The sequence below is a fragment of the Rhyacophila brunnea genome, unplaced genomic scaffold, assembly GCF_057557595.1.
Source record: "Rhyacophila brunnea isolate RB1 unplaced genomic scaffold, BYU_Rbru_1.0 scaffold_8, whole genome shotgun sequence".
In the NCBI taxonomy this organism is placed as follows: Eukaryota; Metazoa; Arthropoda; class Insecta; order Trichoptera; family Rhyacophilidae; genus Rhyacophila; species Rhyacophila brunnea.
In genome coordinates, this window is record NW_028233350.1 from 23,538,615 (window position 1) to 23,560,307 (window position 21,693).

Consider the following 21,693-nt stretch of genomic DNA (forward strand, 5'->3'; position numbering starts at 1 on the left):
AATAATGTGGTCAAATTTCCCCCACATTTATGATTCTATTACTTTTTGACCTCGCATTTTAAATGTTTCACAGTCAGATATTTGATTCAAATTAGAAATAAATTTTTGTTTATTTTTTGTGCGACGTCTGGAACCGGCGTGGGCGCGAGGCTGGATTGGGCCCAATCAGTCCAATTAACCTAAGACCGGACCTGGTCCGCGACACCTTTCAGAATAGTTTTTGGTCATCCATACATCGTATCGCAATTTTGAATAATTCGGCTAGCTCTAGCATATCGTTTGCGGGAAGTTTTCCTACAGAATCCAGGCTCATGAATGGTAGCGAGCCGAGCCTCCCGCGGTTGAAATAATGACTCAACTTTGTAATAGTACTCGGTTCGGTGAAAAGTTTAAACTCTTCGTTTACGTTGTACCTACTTACTTCCTCACTCTCGAAACTTGCCGAGTTCCGCGGAGTCTGTTCCATGTTTGTCTAACTTCGAGATTAAAATTTACAGAGCAACAAAATTAATTAGAATAATACCACTTGTGTTGCGAGGGATAATATTCACTTCGCAAAATTTGAGTCCATGGCTTTTCGGCGAAACGGGTTTCATCTTTGAACGTCTTGTATATTTAAAGATAGATACTTTGGCCAGAATAGCGATACGAATTTTCCTCGTTCGCCCGAATATAATATATTATGACGATGCCTTATTTTACAAACAGATAAAAACAATGTTCGTATTTCTATGTTATAAGACCTAAGGGATCATACATAATATTACGTCACGCCATAAGGGGGGGGGGGTCTGATATAATGTGATGATTTATGACGAAGGTGATAGGGGGCCCTACAGTGGCGCGTTTAGTGACGTAGGGTCCGACTCACTGACTGACTTTGAGGCCAGGCCCCCTACGATAAAAAATAACAATCTACTTTCAATTTTCCAACTAAAAAATCAATGCATTCGAAAAAATTTAAATTTGTATTATTTCTGTTAATTGCTTAATATTTATAGGTGCATACCTACCTAAATACCTACATGTTAATTGAAAAGAAATCGATATTAAAGATACTAATTTATAAATGGGGCGCATTTTTTGTTTTGTTCACTTTTCCTATTTACTTACTTAATTAATCTAAGCATATAAGGAAGTATGTAACTTAATTTTTTTCTGACAATGAGAAAATCTTCCGTGAGAACATAATACTGAAATCGGTCATTTTCAAAGGTTCAAAAATGTTTGTTATTTAGACTTAGAGAGGGCCTATGTAATAGTATATTATTTACTATGGTGATTTTGATACGCGCGTGTAGAGTTGGGTATTTCCCGAGAAAATCTCAATCTCGAGATTTGGGATTCCCCGAAATGATAAAATTTTGAATTCTCGAGATTCGGGATTTCCAGAAAAGAATTCTCGAGATATCGGGAAATTTAAAAAAAACTGTAAAAATCCTAAACTCAGTGCAAAAACAGACAAATTCCAAAAAAATATGTTTTCTTTTTAATTATGTAAGAAGACAAACAAAATAGAAGTAGGAAAACAAAAATAATTCAAAACATTACTTATTAAAATAGAATTTAAAAAAACACAGACTGTCAATCGCTGCGTCTGATAATCGCGTACACTTTTGAGACACAAAATTCTCTGATGTTGCAAAAATTGCGCTCGTTTTGAGTCGACGTTGGTTAATTGTGTTAAATGCCCCGTTTTGTGTTTCCTTTCCACTTTTTTTCATATAGAAAATCGTTTTTTCAATTAATATTTGATAATAAAGAAATCCCCAGAAAGGATTCTCGAGATCCGGGATTTCCCGAAATGTTAAAATTTCAATTCTGGAGATTCGGGATGGAAAATCTCGAAAATTTCTCGAGAATTCCCGCCGGGAAATTCCCGAAACCCAACTCTACGCTATGTTGGTATAACAATTTTCCCTCAAAATTTCCTCTTGTCGTCGTACAAACTATTTGATGTTATCTATATATTATGGTGGTATTATAATATTTCATTGTTTAATTTCCAGGAAGGAACGAACTTATTGCCAGATATATCAAGTTAAGAACGGGAAAGACGAGGACGAGAAAACAGGTGTCATCACACATACAAGTCCTTGCCAGACGGAAACTCAGAGAAATACAGGCCAAACTTAAAGTGGTAAGAGAGATACAATATTTCCACCATATAACTTTATTTTAAGAAAACAAGCTTTTATTCCTTTCTTAGTTAATTGTAGAGATCATTGGATGCTGCCGTAAGAAGGTACGATAATATGGAGAGTCGAGTGTGGACACAAATATGGGATTAACTTATTTTCGTCTGTATACACATTAAAGTTTGACATGTAAACAAATGCAACACTCATTTTATTTTGGTAATATTTGATGACATTCAAGCGGCTTTGTATTTCTTGCGTTTATCAGCTATCCCATCGTTAAGTCATTAACCAAAACTGTTCTCAAAGTCTTGGTGTATGGCGACTGGTATTCGCATTACATAACCTGTTCTGTGGTTATGACAAAAGGGGATCAGGGTATTGCTGAAATATTTCTATTACCTGCTTGTGGAGGATAGGGTTCTAAGTTTTTATTTGTTTTTCTTTAATTGTCATTTAATTATTGTACTTATTATCTTTGTCATTATAATTAATTATTTTTGGATATAAACACAAATTTTCTCCTCTTTTTTATTGTGAAGACAATAATTATTTCTCATTAGCGATTATAATTGATGATAATAATTATTATGATTGCGAATTCAAAGGTAAAAGTCCACATTTATTTGAAGAAAAAAAAACCAATAAGTACCTACATTCTTTTTTAGAAATTTGGTCTTGCTTGCGGATGATCAGATAATCCGCTTATTTGAGATTATAATTATTGTATTTTTTTAAAATTATAATTCTTTTATATTTATTCGGTATTATTACTTACTAGTTTCATAAATACTAATTAACAGTTTTTTTGTACTACAATTATTTAGCAGTAGGAGGGGTGGAGGTAAGCTGTTAAGATTCGACATAAATAATGCATACAAAACTTTGTCAGTCATACTTATTTGTTGTCGTTGAACTAAGAATACGATTTGCAGATGGTGCTGGTTAATTTAAAAAATTTAATTAATCCCTGCCTAAACCAAACCATAATAGTTTAGGTGTGCTATGGGGATCCGACAAAATAGTGCACACTTTTTCAGTAATATTTATTTGCTTTCGTTGAATTAAGAATACATATTACTTTTTACAGATGGTGTTAGTTGGTTTTTTTTTAAATTCATTATGCTAAAAACCATAATCGATAAAAAAAATCGTCTAACTGCTATAAAATATCTAAAATTATTTATGGTTTAATGGCATAATTTTTAGATATTTTATAGATAAATGAATATTTTTTGAATAGGTATTTACTAGTTTGGCTTGGACTAGGCAGGTTTTAATTGAATTTTAAAAACTAACAAACACTATCTATACATTATTGTCTTAGTTCAATTAAAACAAATACGCTTGACTGAAAAAGTTTAGTGCGCACTATTTGTGTCGGATTTCATCAGCCTACTTCCAACTTTCGCCACTGTTATTTAGTGTTGCCTTAAGTTGTATACTAATTTATTGGAAAATAGAATATATAGCATTTGAAATTACTGATGTATATTTAGGATGGGGGTATGTTAAAGGAGAAAGCAATGCAGAGCATGTCATCCTTGTCTAGCGCACAAATAGTGGCTGGTCTTCCAGTACCATACCACCCGGCGGTAAGCCATAGCGTGTGTGTGTGGCAAGCTCAAAAAAATAAAATACCCAATATACCGATTAATCGCAATTTCCTTTACCGAAAATAATACTCTCATCAGCGAAGCTTTTCTATACACAAGGCGGCTATCGACGGCTAACGTGATAAATATTATCATTTTATCATATTTAAGTATTAAGGCGGTTAATTGTTACAATAAATTAACCGTCTAAACTGTGAAAACTGTCTATCTCGCTCTAAAAGTTAACACAGCTAAAAGAGAAGCTGTTAAAACATTTTAGCACTTTTTGACAGTTGAGACAACTAACATATTGTAACAATTAACTGCCTCAATACATAAATATGATAAACTACCATCGATAGCCACCTTGTGTATAGAATAGCTTCACAGGTGTGCTATCTCTTTTTCAAGAGGAATTTAACATCCACACATAATGTGTTAGTTCTGATTATAACATATTATTACAATTTATTATTATAAACCCGCCATCTTTGACTAATGATATTATTTTGTAAAGGGAATATTTTAATAGTAGGTAACTGCGTATTAAACATAATTTTGCTTATTATTTTGCTTTATTGTTTGAAATTAAAATTTAAAAAAATATTAATCGGTCCTTTTTTTAATATATCATTCTTAATAACTTAATGTCGTCTTTTCCTATGAGACTTAATAAATTTCAATACTTCGATAGATCCCATAAGCTTTTTTTTATATTTGGCATATAACATTGTTAGTTTACTCATCTCCACAATGTTATCATTTCTAATAAAATTGTGAAATAATGTAGTTTCTATAAATGTTGCTTTTTTAAAAAATATTTTTTCTGTATGTTTATACATCTGTCGAAAGTATACCTAAATCAAACACACAAAGGTAATTAATTGTCTTGCTGTGTTGCAATATAAAATAAGACAATTCTTCTGTCAGATCATACTGAAATACCTAGTTGAGTAGTAGTAGCAATGATACTGATTTTGACATTATTTTGAAACATAAGTGAGAGTAATTGTAGTGATTTTTAATCTACATTTTATAGAGTGAATCAGTATTTGGCACCACCTGTTGATGTTGCAGAAAATTTTGCTTACAAAGAATAATTTAATTGTGGGACATAGACTGTCCATGATGTATTTTTTTTTTTAATTTGAGATTTTACTTATTCCTTTAATTTTCGTTTCAGCAATTTTGGCAGCCAGGCCTTCAACCAGGAACATCGCAAGAGTAAATATTTTATTTTTAATATACACTTTTAAAACCACTTATATGATCCATATTAATTTTATTACTTGTAATTATAATATTATTCTAACATAAAATAAATAATTAAACTAATTTTTATTCAATGATTAATACACAAAATTTAAAAATGTTGCATTCATAATGTACAATCTTGGAAACATACATATTAGAAAAATTTGTGTATGTCTGGTCAAACCTACATCTACCGGACTACGAATTGAAGGCGTCCCCGGAAAAGGGGTCTATATGCAAAAAGAAAATTGTTCAGGAGAGGAAAAAAACGTTTTATTCGATCATGCTGACTTTTGGAGTATATCTGTGATAATAATTATGTTCATGAAAACACTCTTTATCATCATCATCATCGACACTACAACCCAATGTGGGTCTTGGCCGCCTCCAGGAAACGTCTCCACTCCCATCTGTCTGCCGCAAGCTCCCTCTACCGCCTTAGTCTCAGAGATGCTGTGTCTCTTTCTATACAGTCCAGCCACCGCAGTCCGCACACTCTTTATCATTGACAGATATTTTTTTTTGGATAATAAAGTAATCATATAGACCCCTTTTCTACGGTAAGCATTTTAGTGTTGCTAATATCTCAAAAACTGTGGCAGTCAAAATAATAAAACTTTCCAATATCGTGAGCAATGTTTTAGTCAATAAAATCACTTTTTGACACAATGTTTTATATAGACCCCTTTTTCCGGGGACGCCTTCAATTATACAATCTGTACCATACCAATTACGCCAAAATTTATAAATCTTCAGACGTTGACAAAATAATAACTTGGACAGATCATGATGCCATCAAAATCTCAAAAAAAATAGTTAATATTAATGGAGTTTGATATAACATCTTGGAAGTATAATTGTTACTAAATTTTGGCATGATTAATATGGTACAGTAATCTGTACCATTGATAAAAAACATTGGCTGGAATTCGATGGATGCAAGTTTTAGACCTGCTTGGTATAATACCTGCATATTTTTTGAAAATATTTTTTCTGATGTTGTAGTGGTTCCAAATATCTATATTGAATTAAGTGTTATACTTACATTCATGGCCCCCAAATCCTGAAGCGGGCCCCCAGGCCCCCCTACCTATCGCTAAGGTTAAGAGCCGTGTAATGTTCTACAATAGTAATCCCCAAATGGTATTCTGCGGAACTGCAGGATTCTGTGTAAAATAAAGGGTTTTCCGAGATTTTTGGCATTTTTAAATAAATCAAATTGTCGGCATGGTATCATAAAATTATGAAGCAATGATCGCGACCCCCTTTTATGATAGCCAAGTAACATGCGGCCTTTTGCCGTATTGAATAAATAGTCATTTTTATTAGCCAGGAAACACAGTAAAAATAATTATAAAATAAAATTGCACTCGTGAAATAGTGCCGCAGGCGACTTTTTTACTATTGCGCGAATTTGTAGTGTATGTTTATCTCGCTAAAGTGATCGACCCGCCACACCGGGCCCCTCCTAAGCCCGGGCCCAATTATCATTAATGAAATTTTGGGATAATACTAAAAACAAGTCGAAATTGTCAATCAAATTTGTAAATAATGTCAAAAAAATATTTTACACCCGTGGTTCATTTAGGGGTGCCAACAGATCATCTGCATGCATTATTTTAGCAATATTATTACTATTATTATGTTTTTCACCATCGAAAGACATGGTATAAATAACAAACACTGAACAAAAATATAAATAAGTAACATATTGAAGTGTTTAGAGCAGGCACGGACAAACCGTGGCTCGCCGCGTATTTTTCTGTGGCCCGCGAGCAATATTATATTTTTGAAAAAGATTCACGTTTTTATCTTTTAACGCATTTCTCAACTACAAAATTAACACCTGAATTTAAAAAAATGCTAAAAGATGTAAAACAGTTCCATTCTTCATTAGATTGTTTTTTTTTTATAATATTTTTTTTTCATGATAATAAATAGTGTAAGTACATATTATAAAAATGGTATTTTACTCATTTTGAATACCTGAATTTTGGCCCTTCATCCAAAAAGCTTGCCCCCCCCCCTGGCTTAGAGTAACCATCGATTGAATAGCGAATGTATTCTACACATACAAATTAATCCTAAGCACACATTAGCATTAGACCATAGACAAGTGTTTATTCATTTGGAATAATTCTACTTTCTCACATGAAAGAACACTGTGTCTGTGGCCTATTATAATCACTTCACGCGGCTAATGATATTAATTCATGCTTCACATCCCATATATATATTATGTATAACAATATGATTGCTTTTGACTAAAATGTTTTGATTGTTATGTTTCAGTGTGAAGCCGTTCCCTCAAGGAGCATATGGTCCAGGAAAGGGTGTGGTGGGTGTAGGAGTAGGAGTCGGGGGAGCCTTAGGAGTCGGAGGAGCGGAAGTGTCGGCACCGCCTCCCTGGGAAGGCAGAGCCATCGCCACCCACAAATTACGACTTGTCGAATTCTCCGCCTTTATGGAACAACAAAGAGACCCTGAGACTGTGAGTCCATCATCATTAGATATCTGGAAATTGAAATTGTCAAATTCAATAGACTAACATTTTAATTGGTGGCCCTCGTAATCAAACTATATGGGCCTCCCCGCAGGGTGGAGGGTGTATGAACAGCTTTTTTTCAATTTCAATATCGAAAATTATGTTTGATTTGCATAACTTTTGATATTTTATAGTTAAAAGAATATATTTTTTCTGTTATGGTTTGGCTAGGCAGGGTTTAATTGAATTTATATTTTTAGTTCAATGAAAAGAATTAAGTACGTCCGACAAAGTTTATGTGCACTATTTATGTCCGATCTCAATAGCTTACCCCACCCTTCGCCACTGCTAGACAAGCTTGGCAACTAAACCATACAAATTAAATTTTATAGGAGGCAAAAAAACATTTTTGTTACGGTTTTCGGTGAAAGTTAATATACAAAATAGACATAAACGTGAAGCGCATGATAATTAATAATTTGGTTTTTATATTCCTAATCTGATATTAATTATTGAGTTAATTAAAGAAAAACCAACAAAAACGATGGTTAAGTCGTTTTCCCACTTCAATTCATTCTTTTTTTGAAAATTGCCAGCTAAATTGAGATAATAAATTGGTATTTGCAGCTTGCTTCCTTTGGACACAATGTGTATTTAGTCATGTACAATGTTCTTATCCAGTAAAACCTATTTTGAAAAAGCTGAGGGATACGTACTTTTTATTTTCTACAATCGATATGTAACACGCGATTTATTCTACATAATGTTATACTTTTTATACACATGACCTGGTAAAGTGTTGCTACATCTTCAAATAATAATAATTAATATTTATATCCATTATGAGTTGCCAATCACGGCCACTACTTCTTAGACTGTCCAGATGTTTCTCCCGGCACACTTTTCCTTACATTAAACAGATGGCCGGTGTCAAACTTGAATGTAATGATTATTTAGACATAATCGGGCAGTATCTTTAATATTGCTTACATTAATGGTTTCAGTATAATATATTTATTATTTTAATGTAGCCATCAAAGTAGGTAAATTATCAAATATAGATTATGAGAAGAGATCTGTATTTCAATGAGTAGTTATTAGATCTGCGATGATTTTTTATATGGTGTATATTTAATTTTCAGTACCACAAACATCTGTTCGTACACATAGGAGGATCAGCAACGTATGCAGACCCATTATTAGAAGTAAGTCAAAAATACATTTAAATTGTTTTTCTTATTATCTAAATCTGTTGAAAATCTGAATTCCCAATTATTTTTGGAAATGTGCAGATTAAAATTTTTGTTTATACGAAATATATTTAATTTTCCATTATTTTTTTTCAGTCCGTTGATGTAAGACAAATATATGACAAATTCCCCGAAAAGAAAGGCGGCCTCAAAGAACTCTACGATAAAGGACCGCAGAGCGCATTCTTCCTCGTCAAGTTTTGGGCGGACCTCAATACCAATATTCAAGATGAAGCGGGAGCATTCTACGGAGTAACTAGCCAGTGAGTATTTTTTACTTACATCCTTTCAAAACACTATTCTCTATTCATTTGATATTTACCATCATTCATCATTTACAAAAAATTCAAAGATAATTCACATTTGAATGTCTACTGTGTGGTACATAATATATTCTTAGACCCCAATTTTGACAAAACTCTGTGATGTTAAGGCTATCTGCTCATGAGAATACTTAAAAAAGACAAGACTGAAACTAAAATTCCTGCCAGTATCTAGCTAATGTATTTCAATGACGGCTCGCTCACGGCAAGACTGGAATCTCTCAGTTTCAAAACGTTCGCTACTAAACTGAAGAGACGCGACATGCTAGTCTCCCAGTCTCTCAGTTTCCAGTTCCCCATAAAACAGTGATGCCAATATCAGTAGATTTGATGAAAAATTATATTTTCTAACCCAAATTGGTAGCACTGAACAATAATACATAGAAATTTATAACAAATCAAAAGTTAGAGATGGGCAAACCGATTTTTAATTTATGCCTTTATAATTACAGGCTGCCCTAATATTCCCGTAAAGATATTACGGAAAAAGTTTGGAACAAAGTAGGAAGTAGGTAAGCTGGACCTACAGTTTGAGGTTATGAGATTATTATTTCAAGTGGGTTTCATTAGTGCCGTGTGAGAAGCATCAGTCATTATTCTGTTTATGAGTTCCATCAGCAACCAGTTCGTCGGATATTAGTTTCTCCATGAGCGAAAGCCCTAACATGATAATGTAATTGGTGTGCAACTCTTCATCGTTATTTACCTTCTCCTGTGGGTCTATTCTATAAACAAGGCGGCTATTGACGGTTAAAGTGATATATAATATCACTTTATTATATTTATGTATCAAGGTGGTTAATTGTTACAATAAGTTAACCGTCTAAACACTCTAAACTGTCAAAACTGTCTATCTGGGTCTAAAAGTTAACACAGCCAAGAAAGGGGCTGTTAAAACATAGCACTTTTTGACAGTTTAGATGCACGGCAGACAGTGACGTCCCGTGGGGTAGGCAGATTGAGCGTCGCTTGGGGGCGGCAGTTACCCGAAGGGCGGAAAATCGAGGAGAATCATTATATATAATATATATATACATAGAAATAGATACCTAAACAGCTTAGTAATAACAGAAATGTCTTTCCATTAAAAATATCTGCTCACTGGTAAGAACCAAAATGTATTAATTACTATAAAAGGTTTAACAATACTGTAATTTTTTGTCTGGTTCGCGATGTCTAGTTTACTTCCATTGTCCTTGGACGTCGCGTCCTTGGTGATCAGCAATGACATGTGGAGATTTTCGAATTACAATTGAATTATATGTAGGTACATACTTAGGTACTTCATTTAAAATTTATCCAAATATTTTTGAGTCACTCGAGTTTTGGAAGTTTTCAGGTGTATTTTTAATTAATGTATCTGATACCGTGGACTCGCAATAATATTGTCTATTGAAGCAGAGATGGCATTTAAATTAGATTTAGTGGTATATATCACTTTTCGTAATGTATCCATACAACACATTTATTAGATATGTCATGAAAGGATGATAAAAAATGGTCAAGAATATCATCTGTAAGGGACCTTGGCATTACGTTTGAGGGTAACCTGACATTTATTAGCCATATAGTTACCATTTGTAACAGGGCGCTTAAGATTTTGGGCTTCGTCATGCGTACGTCCCGGGTCTTTTCGGATGTTACGGTATTAAAAGTTTTGTTTAATGCTTTAGTTCGAAGCAGGCTTGAGAGCGGGTCTATTGTTTGGGCACCGTATCAGTCGGAAGTATGGCCTTACGGTCAAGAGGGTTCAGAAGAAATTCTTGAGACTCCTTTACTTGAGGTTGTATGGATACTATCCGTGGCTTTATCCAACTGACTTTCTCTTAGGTATGCTTACATACTGCAGTCTGCAATTTAGAAGAGATTTTTATTTAGCTATGTATTTTTTTCGACTTATACGAGGTATAAATGAGAACTCTGCCATTCTGGGCAGTGTTGACCTATGTGTCCCTGATAACTATCTTAGAAATAGGGAGCATCAGTTGTTTATTCTTCCAAGGTGCAGAACCAACCTGCTACTGGTAATGCCAATTGGGAGGGCGATAACTATGTTCAACCAAATTGCTTCAGGTGTTGATTATTTCACTTGCGTGAGGGTGAGTTTAGGTGGACGCTATTTTATAAATTCTTAAAATAGGGTCTCCTTAGCAAACTCGGTGAACTACTATAGATGTATAATTGTATTTTCACTGCGTTTGTATGTTTATATTATGTTCTCTTTTTATATTTTCATTCTTATCCCTTTTATTTCTTTTCTTTTTCTTTCTTCTTTATAATACTGTTTTATATCATGTTGTGAACATCTTAAACTTATAATTTGTAATATCCACAATATGTAAAATAAATAAATTGAATTGAATTAACTTATTGTAACAATTAACCACCGCAATACAGTGAAACCCCGATTCTATGGTTTTCAAGAGACCCTAAAAAAATGATAAATGTGGGAAACAATAAATGCGGGATATATAAAAAAACTCGTTCTCCTGGATTTTTTTCGACGTCTTGAATTATCTTCAGTTTCTCAGCTAGAGTTCTAGTTTTCTTCATGGGGGCATTTTAGTTGCGACTTATAAAAATTCATGATACGAGATGCGAGGTAAGCTTGAGCGCCGACCGACCTGTGCAAACAAAACGACGCGATTGAAAGGTCTGTATGTATTGTAAACAATTCTACGAAAGTGAAATGAAAAATATTCAACAAAAACAGTCAATCAGGACAATATTTGTGCCGGGACCGTAATATTTAGACTATAGTTCGAGAAAAACGATAAATCGGGGAACGGTCAATGCGGGATTATTAATTAAACATTGTTCTTATGGGTGTTTGGTAGGACTTTCAAAAATTAACGATTTATGCGAGAACGGTAGATCGGGGTTCCACTGCATATAATTATGATAAACTACCGTCGATAGCCGCCTTGTGTGGCTTCTTTGGTGGAGTTTGGTAATTATCTGATCTTTATAAGAAATGATGATTGTTTACATAATTTTACAACTGTGGGACTGTTATTATTTGGTACTAAACCGCTTTTGTGTTCTAAACAAGTTCTAAACAACTGTGGGAACCAGTTTAGTCAAAATGCTGTGCCTTGTTAAGTTTTGACCTATGAAACAAAATTAGATCTAGGGGTAGGTAAGCTGATTTATAAGTTACCTAGTCCAACAGGTGGATTCATTTTTTGCACTATTGAAAAACTCATTTACATCAGTGAACTTGTTAATTTTTCATTCAGTTCAATTTTATAATAGGTACTAGGTAGCATATTATTCTTATTTAATAAAAATTTAATCGGAGTCCCATCTTCGGTAGGGGTTGCAATTAAATTGTCGCCGGTATTTTTTTTTGCTTCGCCAATGCAATACAGGAGAGGTTTTTAACCTTTTATGGGTCTCGACCAACGTTCCCTCTAATTTTTCTATTGTGTTTGCGGATCATCAATGCATTTGAGCAGTGGTGTAACTAGGGTTGGTGTCACCCAGTGCAGTAAATTTACATCCCCCCCTCCACAAACACACACATACAATTCATTAAAACTTATATTTTTAGGTATTTATTAATTTCAGTGATTTTATATAATAATAACACTAAGACCGATAATTTTTGAAGTAAATTAAAAAATTGGGAATAAAGAAAAAAAAGTATTTGTTGATAAAATATGTTAAATACTAAACACAGAACGTTTTTTTATATTTATATTAAATCTATATATTTGTATATTGGGTTGTTTTTGTTCAATATGAACACTTTTATGCAAAATAAACATTTATAAAAATGTGTTTCTCTTCACCCTGACGAATGATGCAATAAATATTTTTCTTATTAATTTTTCAACTTCGTAAAATGTACAAAATTAGCATTTTGTGCACAGGTATATCCGTACTTTCATCAACAATTAATGTATGTAGCCGAGACTTCCGTAATTCTTCGAAAAATTCTTTTTTATTGACTGTATTAATGCATTCGACAAATTCGAATGCATAATTTTTACTTTGCCAGCTTTCGGGAATATCTGTGTATACATGATTATGAATATCTTGTACAGAAAGCACAGAAGCATTTATTTTTATAGCCATAGTACATTATCAATAATTAACACTTTGACTAGATCGCAACCAGATTTTTTGCGTTCGGTTATCTCAATCCTATTCTTTCATTCTTTGGGTGTTTCCGTCATTATTTTCAAAAGTCCACCTCTTCTCAAATTTTTATATAGTGATGGATATTCAATGTAAAATTTCACTTACCTTGGCACTTGACCTTTGCCTTCCGAGAAATGAGTCAAAGAATTGTGCATGTGATGGTTTCGTGCATACGAGCAAAACTAAAATCCGGCAAAGAAAACTTTCTTTGACAAGTGAGGACTGTGCGGGGGATTAAAACATGTGTGCGGACACATTTTAGTAGGCGTGCGCACGCACATACGCACACCTTACTGGAAACATTGGTCTTGACCCAATATAAGATCCATTAAGAATATTGAGTGAATCGTGAAATGTTTTCAACAATAACAATATGTATTACAAGTGTACGATAATCATTTTAAAAAATCTTTCCAGCCAGTTCACTTAGAAATAAACTTCTCGGTATTCCTGATTCATTAAAACTTATTGTGGTGACTCCCCACATGCTGTATTTATGTATCATTTACGTATCGTTAACTCTAAGAAAGTAAAAATGAAAAAGGAAAAATACTACTTATTATCATGATGAAAACTTCACTGTAAATTAATTTGCATTGTTTAATTTTTCAGATATGAGAGTAATGAAAACATGACAATAACGTGCAGTACGAAAGTATGCTCGTTCGGCAAGCAGGTGGTGGAGAAGGTGGAGACGGAGTACGCACGCTTCGAGGCGGGCCGCTTCGTCTACCGGATCCACCGCTCACCCATGTGCGAATACATGATCAACTTTATCCACAAGCTCAAGCACCTGCCCGAAAAGTACATGATGAATAGTGTCCTTGAAAACTTCACCATATTACAGGTAATTACATATTTTCAGCCACCTTATTTCATTGATTCTAAGAGATATTTTTCATATCTGGACATCACTGAAATCAAAGTGCGTACCTAGCTCTTTTTTACGACTAATATAGGAATTGAAGTACCTATGTGTTTTGTTTTATTACTATTAATTCTTGTTGTAATTATACGAGGGTGGGTCAATAAGTCCTTAGAAAAGCCGACAGGTGGCGCGACTAGTACTGTAAGCGGTTTGTTTTCATGCAGCGGCACTACCGATTCAGTATGCTGCGAAGTTTCAATCAGATTGGTCGGGTTGTTGTGTGTTTCTCGTACATTTAAAAAAAAAATTTGCTTGTGGAAAATGGAAAAATGGAAAATGGAGAAAATTGAGTTTAGAGCTGTTATTAAACATTTTAATATAAAAGGGTTAACAGCAAAGGAAATAAAAAATGAGTTGGATTTAGTTCACGGCATATCTGCTCCTTCACTTGCAACTATTTATAACTGGTTAAATGAATTTAAACGTGGTCGTACATCAACAAAGGATGAACCACGCTCAGGACGTCCTGTAGAGGTGACTACACCAGAAATGATCAATAAAATCCACGATATGGTGTTAAGTGACCGAAGATTAAAGTTGAGTGAGATAATTGAGGTTACAGGGATCTCAAAAGGTAGCGTCATTTCTATTTTACATGACAAATTGGGCATGAAAAATATTTCTGCAAGATGGGTGCCGCGTTTGCTCACAGTCGACAATAAACGCAATAGGGTGGTGGCCTCTAAAGCCCTGTTGTCGCTCATGCAACGCAATCCGGATGAATTTTTTCGTCGCTTTGTGACTGTATATGAAACATGGATACACCACTATACTCCCGAGACGAAAGAACAGTCAAAGCAGTGGATTGCGAAGACAAACCATGTCCAAAGAAGGCGAAAACCGTAAAATCAGCTGGTAAGGTTATGGCTACTGTATTTTGGGATGCACGTGAAATTATTTTCGTTGACTATTTGGAAAAAGGAAAAACAATAACAGGGGATTATTATGCATCTTTATTGGACCAGCTAAAAAACGAAATTGAAGAAAAACGGCCTCATTTAAACAGGAAAAAAATCCTCTTTCATCAGGACAATGCCCGTGTTCACACATGTTTACGATCAATGGCTAAAATTGAAGAATTGAAGTTCGAATTGGTCGACCACCCACCGTATTCGCCAGATTTAGCCCCCAGTGACTTTTTCCTTTTCCCAAACTTAAAAAAATGGCTAAGTGGACAACGTTTTTTTCAAATGAAGAAGTCATCGATTGGACAAATGCTTATTTTGAGGACCTTCCGAAAACTTATTTTTCTGACGGTTTAAAAAAAATTGAGAAACGTCTAACCAAGTGTATTGAGCTCCAAGGAGATTATGTTGAGAAATAAAAAAAAATTACAAAAATAAAAACTGTTTTAATGCTTTTTTCTAAGTAATTATTGACCCACACTCGTAATATCTTTTTCTGAATAGTAGGTATGTATTATTTAGCCAGCATTTAAATGAAGTTAATAACAGTATTATGATTTTTTATTGATAAACGTCGATAAATATGTATGTGAAAGAATATCGTTTTACAATAGAATAACATGTCAATTATTACAATTTGCTAAAATTGCTGTCACCAACTGCTTTTAACAGTTGTCTCAATTTCTTGTTAATTATGATAATGAAATCTTACAAATAAAATACGTATTTAGTTTAGTTTAAATAGTCAGTTTCATTTCTAGCCAACAGTTATCGTCTGCATACATCAAAAACTGCAACATTTCAACACAATTTTAGATTGCCTGATCATCAAAAATTATTAATTGTGCATATATTCTGAATATATACAAGCTCGTACAATTTGACCTTATTTTATACACAAATCGATTAACATTACACATGCCGTTGCACTCGGCTAATAATTGTAATGATTTCCCTTCATTTCTTCATGGTTTTTGTTAAAAATGCCTGCTTAGATACCTCAATTTTTTTCTCATTCTGCGCATCTATTCTATACACAAGACTGCTTTCGGCCGCTATCGGCAGCTATCGAGAGTAGTTTTTCATATTTTGTATCAAAGTATTAGCACTTATTCTAACAATAACAATAAGTTAGTTGTAATTGTTAAAATAAGTGCCATGTTTGAACAGGACCTCTCTTGACTGTGCTAAATTTTAGAGTGAGATAGACAGTTTTGACTGTTTAGGCAGCTAACTTATTGTAACAATTCGATACAAACATATGAAAAACTACCCTCGATAGCTGCCGATAGCAACACAATAGATGCGCTAGACCAGATAACATGATGAAAAAATCACATAATATATATTATATGTATTGAAAATTTTTGCAGGTTGTTTCAAATAGAGATACCCAAGAGACGTTGATATGTGCAGCTTACGTATTTGAAGTGTCAAACAGTGAACACGGCGCCCAGCACCACATCTACAGACTCGTCAAAGACTAGAAGGCTCCCCTTACAAGAATACTCGATCCCAAGGATAAGGATGCTTCTATCAAAAACACACAGTGCCTCTAGCATTATGTTACATTAACATTTATTAGTTGACTAGTATAGACTAGGACTGACTTGTTGGTACTATAATATAATTTCATAAGAATTGAACTCTCCGGAACGTTGACGATGTACTTATCCAGCTGCCTGGAATTCTGATCTTTTTGAGATTCATCACATCTCAGTTGACAGGTCGAGGTTCACATTATAAATCACAAAAAGTATCTACATACTTATATTATTTAACTACTATAAATCACCACAGTACAACAAATAATTTTGTTACACTTGTAATATTACCATTTTGTTTATAATATTACACTAGGGAACTCAGAAATAATGGGAACTGAAATACCTAACGGGTAAGGAGAAGCAGGCAACCAATCTCGAGTAAGGAAGAATACGGGATAAATTTAAACACGTGTCAAGAACTGACAACTGCTCTCAGTTAATGCTTTGACGCTCATTTAATATTCGTGTATTACACACACGTCTATAATGCGTGTTTCATTTTCGTAGGACACACACATTCAAAACCCTGTGACAAAATTTACTGTAATGGTATATAACCTATCGGAATTCTATTTATTATCTGTTCTGTGTATTACCACATTAACTTGATGTCATCCTTTGCAAAATGGTGACATTTTCATCAATATTAAATTATGGAAGGTGTACCACAGTGAGATGTACCTGAATATTACCCGTTATATGTATATTATAAACTATATACACTAACGGCGTAGATGGCCGAACGGCTTAACACAGTCAGTGCTCAAAACACGCCTGGCGTGTGGCCATTAGATACATATACTTTCACTGCTGACCAGTTAATTACCACATTTAATTTTCATGTTATTGCTACACGCCAGGCGTGTCTTTAGCACTGACCGAGTTGTGGTAATTAACTGGTCAGCAGTGAATGAGGCGTCGGCTTGTAATGTCGCGGGCCCCAAGTTTGAATCCTGGGTTTGGTAAATATACATATTGTTTTTCAATTTGTGTTTGGAGTCTGGACCTAATAGGTTGCGCAATTGGCTAACTTCTCGTAAAAACAAAATCTGTTAATACAACCTCCACTCTGTGGAGCCCCATATGATCCTCTAAGGATCGAACATACACTAATTTTCGCAAAAGTTTTTCCAACCTGGCGATATTATTAATATTTGTCAGTGTTGTCAATTTCTGTTGCAATGATTCTAATGCTTATCACTACCAAAGTACAGACGTAATACTTAAGGTTAAGTTTGTGTTAAATCACCGTTCCAACAGTGGCGTAACTAGAAATATTTGGTCCATATACAAAAACCACGCTCCCTTATTCTTTCTAAAAATTAAATGCCGTAATTATCCCCCTGTATGTTGCTATACATAGACACATAATTATTCATATTAGAGAATATAAATTACCTCATCGTTTAAAAATATTTTTTTCTTCCTTGCTTTCATGTTACGGAGTGAAAGGTTGTAATATGATTGATATTTTAAAATAAAATGTGCACATTGAAAGATAATGAAATTCATTCATGGTCTTTCATTAATAATTATTTCACATGTCACAATTAAATGGTTTTATGTATCGGGTGATTTATTTTTATTATAAATATTGTTTTTGTCAAGGATATACATGTAAAGTAGAAAAAAATTATTAAAGTGAGATTAGGGCCGCACGGTGGGTCCTAATGCTTTGCGTAATCTTGTGATGAGGTAGCTACGCCACTGTGTTCTAGTGTCATACGTATGTACAATACGTGTGTAGAATGTTTCTTTACTGGTGTCTTTTCCCACAGAATACATGTCACACAGTATCGCAACTTAAGCGTGTTTCAGTTATTACCAGGACTGTTTATTAGTAATTATTTCAAATGCTAAATTTCCCACATTAGGGAAAATAATAATATAAATATCTAGTTTACAGGCTACAGTTTATCTAGACAACATTTTTTAAATTATTAATTTGTTCATTGTATGTGGAGATATGGTGATGTAAAGTTCACATATTTATCGTTGTTGCATGACGCAATCTGATTGAGATACATTTTGTGGTTTATGTTGAACCTGGGCCACTCGACAAACATTGTGATTTAATTAGATAAACATTAAATACTAAGAAAGGTTTCTATTTTACTTGTTAACATATTTTGTCTTACTGATTGTACATTTTATAAGTAATTTTTAATACAAACTCTAGTGTTATTCTCGGATAAGCTAACGATTTTTTTTATATAATTTATAAATTACTCATAAAATTGTATTTATTTTTTATATAAACAAACTCCATTGAAATTTATTTATGTTAGTAAATTTTGATTTTAAATTGAAACTGTACAAAAAGAAAAATATAACAAAACATGTCAGAGTAATTATATAATTATATAATGTACATACATAACTTTTATATCTATTGTGTCATTGTATTTCAGTTGAAATATTTTTTTTATCATTGATCTCGTTGTCCATTTGATGAAATTCCTTCAGATTAATTTTACCTATGGGGTTAACAGTGGTCATGATGATAGTTCCCCAAAAACAATGAAAATATTACGTTCATGTAGGGTAACACTCGAGCTGTCATTTTACAATTTATTCTCGCAGAATTGGTACTTACTTGAAAGAAAGAACGGCAGGTTTTTATTTTCCGCTTTATGCCATTATATTATTTATTTTACATTGTATCGGATATTGAAGATCGGGAATGTACAGTTTCAGAAAAAAAGCAATTTTATAACTGGGTATACTGTATACCTAATGGCCGTATGAAGCTGTCACGCTATCGCTAAGGAGTAGCCAGTTTATATTACGAAGTGAGCCCTTACAGTGTGAATTAAGTAGCTTTGTTACAGTATGTATATCATATTGGTTCGACTGAGCATTGTATTGAGGTGTGAAAGAGACGGCAAATTGGAGCGAATGAATGAGTGGTTCAAGCAAAATGTAAAACTAGTGTTGTTACATTTTGCTTGAACCATTATAACAATATGCTTTCTCCATAATGTATTATGTAATGGCAATAGAGTGACAGGTTCTTATATCTGCATCGTATACGTAATATTCATACAATTCTTCGAATTTCAGGCAGGTTCCATAAAGAATGATGCTTTTGCTGGCTAGATAAAAGAATATTAATTAGTTTGTATGTGCCGCCGTGTAATACACAACACCCTGTAAATAATTTTATGTCCAAATAGATAACAGAATAATTCGAATTTACAAATATTTTTCTGGGGCAACACAAGTGCTATACTTGCAATTCGGCTTAATTGCGGATTTAATACTTTTGTATTATATTTTCGCGTTGCCAATATTTTTTAATATAATTTTTTTCGATACTTTCAATCGTAGATTTTTTTTTTTGATTTTTATTTATGTGCGATGATTTATATAAATTTTATATTTTAGAATAGAAAAATATTATTTAAGACTTTGTTTTAGATTGTGCAGTATTGTAGGAACACAAAGCGTCGAGCGTCGGTATTAAAAGTATTCCTGGCAATAGGAGCTCCCCTCCCCGTTGGCAGCAGTAGCAGTTTGGCGTACAACTATATTTGTATCTCCAGTACAAAAGCTCTATTAAGTATGCTATTTTTTATTAAGTGAAGTGGCAATGTTTTTTGATCTCTCTTTTAGTCAAATATTTTTAGGTCTCCTTAAAATATCTTGATTGTGTTTTTTTATTTCATTAATGTTTGCAGTGGTAGCTTATTATTTCAATATCTTTTATTATGTAATGATTAGTTTAGGTTAAAAATGAAATTATTTTTATTTGGATGTTAAAAAAACTCATCTTAATGCATAGATGAAATCCAATGAAGACTTTAATTTCGCATGAAAAAATTTACCGGCTCGTTGTCATATTTTGTCATTTTAATGTAATGAACATATTAAATCAGCATATTTTTGTCTTCTGTGAAGATTTTGTAATAAGATTTCACGCCACTGTCAATTTAGTAAGCTAATTTTTTATTATATTTTTATTTAAAACGAGGCCCTGTATGCCGTGACGTGCTTCTTCTATGTGTGAAATTGTGAATTTTGATCGCAAAGCTAGTAAAAGTTAATGCTGATACTTTATTATGGTAAGATGTTTGCAATAAATGATTATTCTACTATAAAAAAATTGGTAAGTAATGCGTTATTTCTCAACCTATTAGGTCTATGCTCTAGCTCCAAACACAAATTTCCAGACCCGGGATTCGAACCCAAGACCATTGGACTGTGACTATAATACAGTTGAAAATTATCATTTACCGCAAACAATTGACCGGATTTCATTTGCATTATATGCAATAACTATCACGACGATCAGACCTCGCAATTTCGCAACCAAAGTCTTATTATACAGCGCCTCGCTTTGAAATAATAATTGAAAATGAAAATCTTTAACCTCAAAACAAAATAATAAATTTAATATACAAACATGGAATATTATTAGTTTATTCACAATATTATTTTTAGAATGTGTGACTTTTAGACAATTTAAAATAATTCTTTACCTTTCAATATTCTAGAGTTTTTTTTTTGGAAACAATAATAGCTCATTGATTTTTATTTTTTAAAAAGATTAAGTCATATCAAAACCGACAATCTTGGAATTATAGATATAATTTACCTATCTTGCCCTTGTTAATCAATTACCATGTACCGATAATCATTATGGTTTTATAAAAAAAATTATCCGTATTTTATGACATGTTTTAGTAATCCGATTATTTTGACAATTTTATAATTGCAAATAGAAATATATTTTAAACACTTCAATTCTACACTTTTTATTACAATATGCCAGCATATTACTGTTTTAAATTTTTTTTTCACAAAATATTCAAATATTAGTAAACTGGCTTCTTTATCGTGAAGAGAAATGGTTTTAATTCCAGTTATCAGGCATTCACTAGTAGTTTTGAACTCATCATGTATAAATATTTCTGTGAAAAATTTCGCACAAAGTTATAATACAGTCCTACAAACTTATCTAAAGAACGGTCAAAAATGGAAATATGAACTACTATATGGACGCCATTTTGAAAACGTCATTCGAATATCGATTGGGTAGCTTTCTACAGTGGCTCCCCCATGCATTCTTTAGATAAGTTTGTAGGTCTGTACGATATAATGTAATATTAAATAATGCAAA

At 33.2% G+C, this 21,693-nt stretch overlaps 1 protein-coding gene across 5 annotated transcripts in view; it reads left to right on the plus strand.

Moving 5' to 3' along the window:
* sd (TEA domain transcription factor 1 homolog scalloped) overlaps positions 1 to 17,104 on the plus strand; it is a 212,733-nt gene extending 195,629 nt beyond the window's left edge. For 4 of the 5 annotated variants that reach the window (XM_085959218.1, XM_085959219.1, XM_085959216.1 and 1 more), the window contains 7 exons: positions 2,010 to 2,140; positions 4,917 to 4,957; positions 7,280 to 7,478; positions 8,615 to 8,677; positions 8,819 to 8,985; positions 13,804 to 14,038; positions 16,398 to 17,104. In XM_085959218.1, coding sequence (XP_085815344.1) covers positions 2,010 to 2,140; positions 4,917 to 4,957; positions 7,280 to 7,478; positions 8,615 to 8,677; positions 8,819 to 8,985; positions 13,804 to 14,038; positions 16,398 to 16,511 — 950 coding nt within the window. In that variant the 3' untranslated portion in view covers positions 16,512 to 17,104. Of the gene's footprint in view, positions 1 to 2,009; positions 2,141 to 3,637; positions 3,734 to 4,916; positions 4,958 to 7,279; positions 7,479 to 8,614; positions 8,678 to 8,818; positions 8,986 to 13,803; positions 14,039 to 16,397 lie in introns of all 5 variants that reach the window. The other variant, XM_085959220.1, reaches the window with a different exon arrangement.
* Positions 17,105 to 21,693: the final 4,589 nt, after the last annotated feature.